Consider the following 13,206-nt stretch of genomic DNA (forward strand, 5'->3'; position numbering starts at 1 on the left):
CCAGGGGTGGGGGGGGGACATAATCCAATACATGACACCATAGCTTCTCGTTTGGCTCTGAATTCTGGTCCGCCCATTTTCCAACCTCTTTCAAGTACTCTACATTCTTACAAGGTTTCTTGATATTATGTGGCAAGTCCAACCAATACTTCACCTTTCCCTACTCACAATGATTCACCTTCTAAACGCTTTCAAATCCTCTTGAGGCACCATGGCCTGGTAGATGCATGGTGCAAATTGCACCCCATAAGACAATAGTAAGCCATAGTAGCCATAGTAATCATTTTTTCAAATAGATGAGATTTTCCTCTGATACTTCTCCCACCCTTCCATCTTTTTTTATCAGAAATGTGTCCCATTCTATGGTCAGACCACAACCTAATCTCTTGGATTTACTAAGTCTAATAAAAAAGAATCCACACTTTTACTGGTCCATCAATGATTCCCTGCTAAGGGATCCATCCTTTGTTCCTCCCTCTAAATACAGCTTTTCAGGAATGCTTATGTCTGAATGCTGGTAGCTTGCCATCCCAGACCACAGTAGGGAAGCCCAGGCTACAATCAGAGTTTGATTTATGCAGTTTGCAACACAAAGAAAGAAAATGCGAGCTGAGAAAATTTCTCAACTTGTAGCAGAATATCAGATTCTCAGAAACCCAATTTAAACAATCTCAGATTACAGACCTTTAGACTTGAGTTAATAATGTTAAAACACAATCTAAATCTAGCTTTGACACATTATGTCGAAAAACAAATTAGGTTGGACACACATAAGTTTTATCTCAAAGGAAATAAAATACACTGTAAGCTAGCCAGACGCCTCTAACAACCAGATGTGTATTACAAAACCAATACATCTCAAGTTATCTGATGGCTCCCTAACTAGCAGCCCAATTTTTCAGTAAAACATGTCAGCTATATACTCTAAAATAGCAATAATTTACCTCACAAAATGCTGACTCTCTCCAAGACTACAAGACTCTACCTACTATCCATTCATCATTTCTAGAATTCCTGGAAAGTGATATTACCTTCCTTGAAGTTCTAGCAACAATTACATTTTTAAAGTCAAACAGGCATATTTCCCCCCCACGTATCAGAAATATACAAATATCCTCAGTCCCAGACTCATTGCAAGGTTCAACAACTTTCTTCACAGCTATTCAATAAGCTCAGATACCTTGACAGCTGCAGTATGTTGGTTGACAAATCCAGTAACTGACCACTCCACTAGATATAAAGTGAGACCCATATTGTTACTAAAACTAAGTGTCAAACTTTTGGCAAAAGTCCTGGCTACCATACTTGGTCTATCTTAAAACTGTAGGACAACCTACCTTTAAAACTGTAGGACAAGTTGGCTTTATTGCGGGCCACCAAACCATAGATAATGTTCTGAGGCCTGTGTATTTAATACACGTTTACAAGTCTAGGTGGATACCTTCCATGTTACTATGTTCCTAACTAACCCCATGACTTTTCTCCTTCTCTATTGCGCCACTTCACTTCTATCTTCAAAAAACAGACAGAAGTCCAAACTTAGAGATTTCCCTATCCCCTATCCTTGCTCATACACTCAGCAGTATTAAGAATTGTATTGACACTCAACTGCCTCCTGTACATAGGGATCATTTTCACCAAGATGGGTGATGGAAGTGTCACCACATTCACTAAGCTCTGAGTATAATCCCTTGTAAAGTGCAACTTACCTATTAAAGTAAAAAGTCTATTTACCTTTAGTAAACCAGCCCCTATATATCAAGCCAGTAACCCCCCTGTAAAACATAATTTGCAAAAACTCCTCTCAAAGTGGGAGCATTATCTTTTCTCCAGGCTAGGCTGTGTGGTCACAATTAAAGTGATACCCAAATTATTATACTATTCCAGGTCTTCCCAATCCCTGTGCCTTTATATATCATATGTATACTTCAAAATTAAACCTTGGGATATATATCGGGACCCCGCAGACTTGGTGTTACTTGCCAAACTCTTTACAAAACTAAATTAGGCAGTCTGGGTTTTCTGCATCTTGGTAGTTACTATTCCAAAATCAACCTCCTTCTTTGGCAAGTCCCAAAGCCTACATTGCTGATCCAATTATCATAGCTAATGTGGCTTACGCATGCATTTGCAAATGTGTGCAGACTAAACCCCTGTTTTTAACGCATACTGTTAGACAGGTTATCTGGTTGTCTGTGGGCTGGTGGTAAGTAAAGCTTGGTTTTTTCCTCGGTTTATCCTTGGGTTTGTTTGTAACCATATAGCACTTTCCCTTCTTTATGGCAAAATCAACCTCCTTCTTTGGCAAGTCCCAAAGCCTACACTGCTGATCCAATTATCATAGCTAAAATTCTCTGGAATTATGCCACATCCCTGCTCTGCAACATCTATTTCCCACACACTGTAACTCCATTTGAAGACATTTTTTTTAAATGATTCACACTCACCAGGTATAATTTTGTCTTTATATTTTTCAACAATCTCCGCTGCCCCCCTACATATCTTCATAAAAATGAGCGAGAGAGATTCTGCTCAAATTCCAACAACAGAAGATGGGGAAGATTAGATAGATAGTCATCTCAACATGCTTGACCAATGTTTCTGCCACTGAAACTGGGCAGTGCCAGGATACTCCTCTCAAGCTTGGACAAAAGCACCTATTACCATGTTATTTCAGGTTTGCTAGGTTTCTAGGTTGCCTGTTTGCAGTGGAGCCCTAGGTGACCCTCTTGGTCAAAAGAAAGCCCACTTTTACTAAGCGCAAAACCTGCCAGTTTATGCATCTCTTCATGGCAGCAAAGCAGAACATCACTAAACATAATTGCATAAAATCACTGCACTAAACATAAAACATCTTTGTAAAATAAAAAAGAGAAAAGCAGCCAGTGCATACATATAGGATACACTATAAACAAGATATATTCATACACAAGTGCAGCATAGTATATAACAAAAATTTATATTGGAGCATAAAGTCCCACCAAAGGTAACGGTCCACAATTCACAATATATAATATGAAATGATGTGGATAGTAATAAAGATTATAATATGTGCAGTTTGATCCTCTTTACTCTCATATTCATGATAAATGCATAAGCATGTGTCCTCCACCAACTAACACTGAAGCTTACCAAACTGAGTGTAACCCCCATATGAGAAGTCAAACTGCACTTGTGGAAAGGTTTAATAGAGCGCTGTACACAACTCTCCACTTGGCATCAAAGCAAATTCACCATTTCCGGCGTGTATATATAGTGTCTTATATTTATGTCCTGGTTGCTTTTCTCTTTTTTTTTAATTTTCCAAAGATTTTTTTACCTTTTAACATAGTGATTTTACTCAATTATGCTTAGCGATGTTCTTTGCTGCCATGAAGAGATGCATAAATGGGCAGGTTTCAGTCTCAAAATGTATATAATGTGAGGTCTTAGAAAAAGTATCGTAAACACCTTTTGCAGTTGGCCACATCATTCACTGTTTACATGGCCCATATGTTTCTATCAGTTGTCTAAGCTGAGCAGGTCTGATATATTGGTTGGATCAAAGACTTGGAGTGCCACACCAAAATGTTGAAATCTAAGCAGGAGGTTTTATTCTGGTAGGGCCCTCCTAGTTAGGCTGCTATGTAAATGTAGTTTTTGGCTTCACCATAGAGAGTTGGGTAGTGAGTGATTGATTGTTTTTGTCTGTTCAGAGTTTCCTAAGCTGGGTGTTTGGTTTTTCCCACCCATCATTCCAGAATATAGGACAGGGAGATGCATATGACCAGTAGGAATATTTATCATGCCCCAGCCAATCCTTGGAAGGAGGTGTCCAGAAAGTGGCTGGGAAGGCGATAAATGCTTGGAAACTCTGGGTGATTGTTTCCTCTTCAGTGAGAGTTCCATTCTCCTGGAGGTCTACTGCTGCCTGGAGAGAGTTTATGAAACAGGAGATTGCAGTCTTGGTCTCAGCAGGAGCTGCAGTCTGGGTCTCAGCATGGACTGGGGCTGCTCTGATAATGACCATCCCCTGCTACCTCCAGGAATGGCTGCAGGAAGAAGAATAGTGAGAAGTTTGTCCTCCCATTATTGCAATTGATAATTTTGGAGTATCTTGTGACCTAAACCCTTTTCCATTTAAAGTTTCTTCAGGCAATAAATACTAAAAAAACCTCCTCTGAACTGTGTTATTGGAGCTGGTGTGAATGGACTGCGATGGTGGGCAGCCTCTGTACTTTTAGGGACGAACCAGTTATAACCAGCATCCCCTAGGAGGGTAACGCTACATTCCAAACCTGTAGTATTTATATTAACTCCTTGAAGCCTGTGCCTGCCAGCCCCTTAAGGGGTTTAGAAATGCTGAGAGGCTGGGTGGGGCTTATGGTTATATGACCATGTGATTGGTTGTCAAGTCTGTCACGTGTTTGGAAAGCTTCCAGTCACAAGAAAATCACAAATGCATGCCAAACTCAGAAATACATCATGCGTGGCGCCCCCATGCAACTTGGAGGTCCCTTGCTTAATGGGAGCAGCCTAACCATTACCCAGATCCCCATTAGGATAATAGTAGAGCTTTTTTTTAAATACCAACCATAGGTACTGAGTGACAACTACCTCGGGTGCCAACCCCATCAAATTCACTATCTCCTAGCAGGTCTGAATCACAAAAAAGCTCTGCCGCCATGAACAAAAAATAACTTTTCCTCTTGTGTCAGTCAAGAATATACGGCGGTGGAGGTGGAAACAGAGACTGCATGATTCCCCCATGACTCCCAGAGATCTTATAATCTATATATAATAATACGAAAGTGTTTTGTAGACCTGTCCTAGGGCAACAAAGCTGCTCTTCCATAGATACAGTACAGTGAGTTAGCGTAGCAATACCAGGACAGGACTTTTGTTAATGTCTGGATCACAAAGTGAAAAAAAAGGTCTAAAAAATGGTTCAACCACCACAACTGGACTGATATGCTGCCATATATTACATTTATGTCATTGGGTTTGGTAAACTTTACCAGATTCCTGTACTTAGAAAAATGCACAGGTTGCCATTACTGACCTCTCCTGAAAATGCAAGTTTCCAGCAGGGCTGGACTGGGACAAAAATGTGGCCCTGGACTTCATCCAGACCGGCCCACTTTAATTTTGCAAACACGCAAAAAACAGTATATAAACTGTATGCAATTGCACAAAAAAGCCCCTAGAAAGCCCCCCTTACATCAGGGTCCCCAGAGAGCCCCTCCTTATATTTGGGTCCCCAGAGAGCCTCCCCTTACATCAGGGTCCCCATATAGCCTTCCCCTTACATCAGGGTCCCCAGAGAGCCCCTCTTACATCAGAGTCCCCAGAGATCATCAGCCTTACATCAGGGTCCCTAGAGAGCCAACCCCTTACATCTGAGTCCCCACAGAGCCCCCCCTTAAATCCGGGGTCCACAGAGAGCCTCTCTCTTATATCAGGTTCCCCAGAGAGCCCCTGGCTTACATCAGGGTCCCCAGAGAGCCCCTCCTTACATCAGGGTCACCAGAAAGAGGGCAGGTAGTGGGTCGGGACCCTGTGGTTGGGGACTCCTGGACTGACTTGGGGCTATGGGTCCTAGATTCAGGGCTATAGCCCCAAAAGTCCCCCCTAGCGATGCCACTGGCTGTCACTGAAACTGGCCCACTGAGCCATCGGCCCACCGGGAAACTCCCTATAGTCCCTATGGCCAGTACATGCCTGGTTTCCAGGCAAGTATGTAGATCAATACTTCATTGATTGCTCGCTGGTATGGGGGTCAGTAACTCCAAAAGTATTAAAAAGGAAAGTTAGCATGACTGTCAAGAAACTAAAATGTTTTCAAGATACCCTGTGTGGCAACCAGTGTATTTCTCTCAGCGGGTGTGTCTGGTGTGAATCAGTTGGTGTCGAAGGGCAGTATCTCAATTTTTGGGGGGGAAGGACTGGGGGCTTTTGGTGTAGATTTTGATGCAGGGGGACCTGATCCTTTTGGCGTTGGTTAGGTATGTACTGGTTTAGAAGAGGTTAGAGCTGGCCATACGCCAGTAGATGTTGGAGCATATGTTCGTACAAACATTTGCACAGATACTTGTATGAAAATTCTTCATATGTTCAACGACTTGACATATGTCTTTAAAAACTACATCAAAAATGCTATTTTCTTTTAACATTCAATTTTGGAATGAATGAACTTTGATTGAATTTCAACTAGTGTATGGCTAGCTTAATTTGGCGCTAGGGATAAAGGATAGAGGTTAAAGTTATGGTTAGATGTTAAAGATATGGTAGAACATTGTTAGGTTAAAGTACATGTAAACCCAATCAGTAACATCTCATATAAGATAAAAGCCACTTTCATTAAAATAATACTTAGAGAATCTTGATGATACGTGCTCATTTTGAAATTGGAGAAGTGGTTTAATCTTAAACTGCATAAGGGGTTCTCAGTGGTGTCAGCTGGGCTTGTCGATGATTTCAAAAAATGATTAGATGAGCATCTTAAAGTGATTGTAAAGTCTTGTTTATTTTTCCTATAAAAATAACAAACATGTTATACTTACCTGCTCTGTTGCAGTGGATTTGCCCAGAGCAGCTCGGACATTCCTCTTCTCAGGTCCCTCTTCTGTGCTCCTGGCCCCTCCCTCCTGATCAGTGCCCCTATAGCAAGCTACTCTATGGGGGTACCCAAGCCAAGTCAAAGCTCCTCAGACACAGAGCCCCAACCTGGCCCAGCCCCATCCCCTGATTGGCTAGCTGACTTTGATTGACTTTGATTGACAGCAGCAGGAGCCAATGGCGCTTTGTCTCAGGAAGGAGAATCTCAGGTGGCTGGGACACTCGGGGACATCGTTGGGCAGAGAGGGACCTCAGGTAAGTGTTGGGGGGGCTGAGGGGGGGCTGCTGAACACAAAAAGCTTTTATCTTAATGCATAGAATGATCACAACATACAGGGATATGGGAATTATTACTGACAAAAACGTACCCACACCCATACCCACACCGGGTGAACTGGATGGACTGATGTCTTTATTCAACCTTGCCAACTATGTAACCTACCATGATGGTCTTTGGTCAGACACTTCCTCTCATAGGGTTACAATACTCACTTGCCATATTCCAGTTGTGCTCTTGTGTTGTGGCCCTATCAGATGCTCTCCCAATGCAGACTACAAGCAGCTCTACCGTACACATTGCACAGACAGACATTGCACAGACATGTACCTCTGTTATCACTGTCAGGAAACCCACACCAAGAGGGTGAAGGTGGCCTTTGAAGTAGACCTGCTATCAGGGAACATTTAGAAATGTAAAATTGCACCTAAGTAAGCAGTACTATGAAAATCTTTTTTCCATTTTTACTACCGAAGATAGCAGTATGCATCCTTTGCCAAGGCACTTCTGTTCTGTAGCTTCATAGCTGTCATGTAAGCTCTTCCAAGACACTGCTTCCTCTGACTGCTAGTCTCATAAAATTTGGTGAAAGCTGAACTTCAGGACCTGCAGTGCAAGGATCTCCCTGCTCCTGCTTAATTCATTCTACGGATCTGTTCTTCCTCCCCCTCTCCTGCTGCTTCTTCATCTCTTCTTTAGCTAGATGGTGGCCTCTAGACAGAGACACAGCATAGAACAAAGCATGATATGCCAGTAATAGGGAAAAGATCAGCCACAGGAACACCACGGGTCTTACTGGTGCCTTCAGTCCTTTCCCCTATGCCTGCCTTCCAGAGTTCATATCTTCTTTAAGGTTAAGGAAAAGGTTAAAGCCCAACTCTGGGCACAAAAAAAACAACCCTTGCAGTAGAGCCACCCCATAGCAAGTGTTAAAAGCTCGTAAGGCTTGTTGGTTGCTGAGGAGGCTGTATTACTTACCATCTCCTTGCTACAGCAGGCTTCCTTGATCTATGCAACTGGCCTGCTAAAGCCTCCCAGCTGTGGTGACACTCCTGCCTCTACCACATATAATACAATAATAGTCCTGCACTGTATATGATGACAGACTTGAGATTTAGGCCTCATTTAGACTAGTAGTTTAGTCGGGGGGGGGGGGGGGTAAATTGCACAGTTGAAGGTGTTTACATGCCCCAGTCTCAGTGCTTCCCTTTGCACATGTGGTAAAAAACACCAAACATGTTGCGATCGGTGGATGGCAAGCCCACCAAATGGTTCACTCAAGTGCATAGGGAAGCACCACTAACACCCCACAGCCACATGCAATGCACCTGGTTGCGGTGTGTTTGTTTAGCAAAAATTGAATTAAAACAGGCAGTTAGGAGGCTTCACATCAGCTCCTTACCCATCTGTCTATGTCTATCCCCTTTAAAAAAGTAGTCCGAATGCAGATTGCTCTTCAGAGGAGTGGTGGGTTTAAACACAGGTCTAAACCTAGCCTTAGAGACAGGAGTACAGCAGGGAGTCATGTAAGTAATAGATTATCTTCTGCAAGAATTTAACTCTTGCAATGTGGAGGGCTCTACTGCCAGAATTTTTCCTCCTATGCCCAGAGCTGGACTTTAAGTGTTCAAATTCATGGTCAGGCTAATCATTCAGTGCTATAGTGATTAAGGGTTAGTTTTAGGGGAGGGGTATTAGTGTAGGGTTTCCTAGGATTAGGTTAAGGTTAGAGGGTCAAGGTGCATGGTAGACACTCTTTAGGCCTGTTTCCAGAGATTAAAACCCACCACCAAAATGCACCAGGCACCGGGCTCTCTGTGCTGGAAACCCACATTCCATGAAGGTGTTACCTGCCCTTTAAAAGGGTTTAGCAGAGCTCCTCACAGTGCTTCTAGTAAAAGACCCTTGTCCGTTTCATCTACATGAATAGCATAATCGCTATAGCAGCACATACTGTAACCAACTTCAGGCTTCTGTTTTTTACAATGTTTCAGCTAATGAATAGCCATTGAAGGGATTGAATCTGTAATTGAAAGTATTTTTTTGTTGCAGTCACCCTAGCATTCCAGCTGTCATTTTAATCGAGTGTGATAGACAGTAATAGATGCAGATTTTCAATTCGGAGATTTGTATACAGCAAGCAGCTCGATAGCTTAGAGCAGACATTCCCCACTTTGTGCTTCCTGTGAGCTACTAAGTTAAGGAGGCAATCCAGTTATTGGGCTTATTTATTATAAAAACACACAAACCCAACTGAGTCATTATTGATCCCCGAATGATCATTGCAAATACGTTACTGTGAACAGGCATATCCAGTATTCTACATGCAGACAGCTGCTGTTAGTCTTGCTACTGTGTATATGGGTTTTGCTACTGCTACACATGACATATCAGGATCAATGTAAAAGGGTCTACCAATAGATTGTTATGTACTTCATAAATAATTATAGAAATTAGGCCATTCTTGCTTCCTTTAACTCCTATAAGAACTATATAAAACAGCAGCTAGTGAAACAAACAGAGCATATGCCGAGAAGCTGCTGTGTGCATTATTAGAGGGAAGTGTGAGCCACATGTGACTCTCGAGCCACTGGTTAGAAATCATACATAGAGGTAGACCATACATATCAACTAAGTTCAATGTATTTAGTTTTCTATACTAATTGATCTTGGAAACTCAAAAGGCATTGTCACAATCATTGACCAATACACAATGTTGAATAGGCCTGCAGCTAATCTTGCACAATATGAACCCACTTGCTGTTTGCAGCACTGAAGGCACTTTCTTGTTTGTTCCTCTGGTTGACACTCACCCAACCTTGAACACAAGCCTCTGCAATGGTAAGCTACAGTATATATTCATTGGTATAGGAAGTAAACGTAACTTACCTTAACGGCTTCACTATGGCTAACCCTGTCTAAAGATTGCCCATTCGCTTTCAGAATTTGATCCCCGACTCTAAGTCCTTCTTCTTCTGCCAAAGAACCAGGTTCAACCAGTGACACATAGATGCCTGTGCCATGTTCTATACCTCCACGGATGCTAAAACCAAGTCCCTCTTGGTTTTTGTTTCTTTTAAGTAGGACCTGACGAACCTCATGAACCTCAGGCTTGGGGGCAGCAGATGGGGAGGTATTGTAGATTGGTGGTCCTCCAGGATATGATGCTCTAGGTATTGTAGGACCAGGTGCTTGGGTACTAAAGACAGGAGCTGTCCCTGGTACTGAAGTATTGAAGGCAGGAACAGTTCCTTGTCCTGGAGTGCTAAAGGCAGGAGCTGTCCCTGGTACTGAAGTATTGAAGGCAGGACCAGTTCCTTGTCTTGGAGTGCTAAAGTCAGGAGCTGTCCCTGGGGCTGGAATACTATAGGCAGGATTTGTACCTGGGATAGATGAAATAAAGGCCTGTGCTGTTCCTGATATTGGGTTGCTAAATGCTGACACACCACCATCACCTAAAACTGAATTGTATCCTGAAGGTCCTGAAGGCAAATCCTTTATGTATAGTCCCTCTGAGGTGTACTGATCAAACAATAATTGATCAGAACGTGGGATAACAAGGCGTAGCATTGGGAAAAGTTGCCTCTGGTCCTGGGGGCGCAGAATCAGGCGCAGTGTCCTTACCAGGTCAAAAACATTCCTACGAGAGTGGTAGAGTCGCAAACAGTGCAAAAGCTGTTCCCTCTCCTGTTCGCTTAGCAGTCGGTTTAGGGCTCCATGGAGTCGGCGGACATTGGAAGAGAGGACACGACCAATGTCTCCAGAGCAAATCGAACTGGAGGATGAGGAGTGGATGGACCCTGTTAATGACTGATGGATGGAACCCCGTGGAGAGGGGTGAAGCGTACCTGGCTCTGAATTCATTGCCCAAAGGCTGCAAGATTTGTCATGGCATTTTGGATGTAGACAACTTCTTCAATGGCTTGAAGGCTCCCATGAGATACTTCCACATGCCAGATCTTCTGTGTGAAGCTTTTAGCTGGACCTCCTGAAGAGAAAACAAATGTGTCTTGATTACCTCTCAGGCTGTATTACATATTATAACTTAAGCTTTATGTTGTCAACAGTTCTGCATCGTTTGTCCTTCCAGACTCATCATGTATCATATGTTAAGGTCTCCGGTATCTAACTCCGCTTTGACGATTCTCTCTTCCCCAATCTAGCCTGCCTGTAACACTCACTTCTTCAGTGCTTTAAGTCTGTGCTGCTGTTTTATTCTACGTCCTCCCTCCCCCCTCCCCTGTCTTCTCTCCATTTCTCAAGGTGATTCTGTGGGTCTATTTTCCTCCGCTCCGCCGACCATCCCCTATCAAGAAATAATGAATACTGAAGACAGTTCTAAAGGCAACAAATACTGGCTTTGTCTTTTTTGGCTCAATGCCTCGGCTACCTCATCCAATTCTAATTTTTAGGAGTCCTTATTTTATATTTCCCTGTTTTGTTATATCTAGTATTTAACATTTGTTCAGTTCTGTCTTACCTTCTCCCACTCACCTGATCTCTCTCGCAAAAATGCACATCGTTCGGAGTCACTCAATCCCTCAGCATTTCATCACTCTGGAGCAGTCTAACAGGTGTCATTCCATACCTCTGTCTCACAGATGACCAATCTCACACACCGCAGATGTCTCTTGCCATCTGTTAAATTATTTCATGAGGTCTTTTCTGTTTGTCTCTCCGGGACCGAAGTGGCAGCAGATTAACAAAACGTCTTCATTTTATTTTGAACTAAATTGTTTCCTTTATTTGATGTTCCTCGTTCATATTCCTTGTTGTGCAGATCACCGTATTCTTTGGCGTTCCTTCTTCGTTCTTCTAACAGATGACTCGTATTATGATGACAACTGTTTATTTTAATAGTAAATGTTTTTCTTGAATCTGAACCATCCTTCTCAGAAGTTTTTTAACCAAAATTAGGAGGTGTTATGTTCTGGCAGATCAGTTGTTATTTTTATCAACTTGTTTCAGTCACTCACTTTTTTCGACTGCAGGTTAATTTCCATCCCATCTCAGATGCGCCATCTGCCTCCTGTAGGCTGTCTTTGGATCCGGTGACTCTCTCATAGAAAATGTTGCTTTCCCACTGCTAGTCTCTCTGCAACATGTTTACTGTCACTCAGGTGGTCGTCTCACTGGCTGCTCATGTCTCAGCCTGTCACAGGTGTCTCTCAATGCCTTGGTTGGTCTCTCCCGGATCTGACGTCCCTCAGTATTGTCAGCGTTGCCAGGAGACTGAGAAGACAACACTAATATGCACAGCGCTTAACCCTGCACTGCCAGACGGCTGCATAGAAATCTTGTGGCTTTAATACTCATCCTTTAACCCTTTAAAGCCCTTAGCCAGCTGCTATTGAGTCATGTGACTACCCGTCTGTAGACTAGGTCGTTGCGTCTCCTGAAGAATTAATGTAGGAAAGACAGTTTGGGTCAATCTTTCTCAACCTTTTTACCATGGAGGAATCCTTCAAATAGTTTTAAAAAGCCTCAGGGAAACACCACCATAATTTTAAAATCTACATCTCGTGGTACATTGGTGTGATCAGTAGGTTGCAGAGAGTTTTAAATAAAAGAATAATTTAAAGAATGGGGTTTACTTTGCTTTACTTATGTTTTAATAACCACAGTCAAAAAAAGAAATACACGATTAAAAAACTTACTTTGATGGTCAGTGTAGAAGTCACACTATACATTGGTGATCATTATAGAAGTTACACCATATATTGGTCACCGTTATAGAAGTGACTCCTTACATTTATAGTCAGCGTAGAAATAACCACTTGCATTGATGATTAGTGTAGAACTGACCCCTTATATTGGAGATCAGTATAGAAGCATTCCATTACATTAGTGGTCAGTGCAGAGGTGATCCCTCACGTTGCAGGTTAGTGTAGAAGGGAACCCTTATATTGATGGTCAGTGTAGAAGTGACCACTTAGTTTTATCAGTGCAGAAGTAACCCCTCACATTGGTGGTCAGTGTAGAAGTTACCTCTTACATTGGTGATCAGTGTGGAAGTGACTGCTTACATCGGTGGTCAGTGTGGAAGCGACCCCTTACATTGGTGGTCAGTGTAGAAGTTACCCCTTACATTGGTGATCAGTGTGGAAGCGACCCCTTACATTGGTGGTCAGTGTAGAAGTTACCCCTTACATTGGTGATCAGCGTGGAAGTGACCCCTTACATTGGTGATCGATCAGTGTAGAAGCGACCTCTGACATTGGTGGTCAGTGTAGAAGCGACCCCTTTCATTGGTGGTCAGTGTAGAAATGACCCCTTACATTGGTGGTCAGTGTGGAGGTGACCCCTTACATTGGTGGTCAGTGTGGAAGTGA

The 13,206-nt window shown here is 42.7% G+C and overlaps 1 protein-coding gene across 2 annotated transcripts in view; it reads right to left on the bottom strand.

The window, feature by feature from the left end:
- The window catches only part of WHRN (whirlin), a 293,265-nt gene extending 281,108 nt beyond the window's left edge, over positions 1-12,157 (bottom strand). The window contains exons 1-2 of one of the 2 annotated variants that reach the window (XM_077479041.1): positions 11,369-12,157; positions 9,764-10,862 (exon numbers count right to left, since the gene is read on the bottom strand). In XM_077479041.1, the coding sequence (XP_077335167.1) occupies positions 9,764-10,738 (975 nt within the window). In that variant the 5' untranslated portion in view covers positions 10,739-10,862; positions 11,369-12,157. Of the gene's footprint in view, positions 1-9,763; positions 11,079-11,368 lie in introns of those variants that run through there. The other variant, XM_077479042.1, reaches the window with a different exon arrangement.
- Positions 12,158-13,206: the final 1,049 nt, after the last annotated feature.

The sequence above is a fragment of the Lithobates pipiens genome, unplaced genomic scaffold (assembly GCF_037356315.1).
Source record: "Lithobates pipiens isolate NorthernLeopardFrog02 unplaced genomic scaffold, aLitPip1_a1.2 Scaffold_1, whole genome shotgun sequence".
Classification (NCBI taxonomy): Eukaryota; Metazoa; Chordata; class Amphibia; order Anura; family Ranidae; genus Lithobates; species Lithobates pipiens.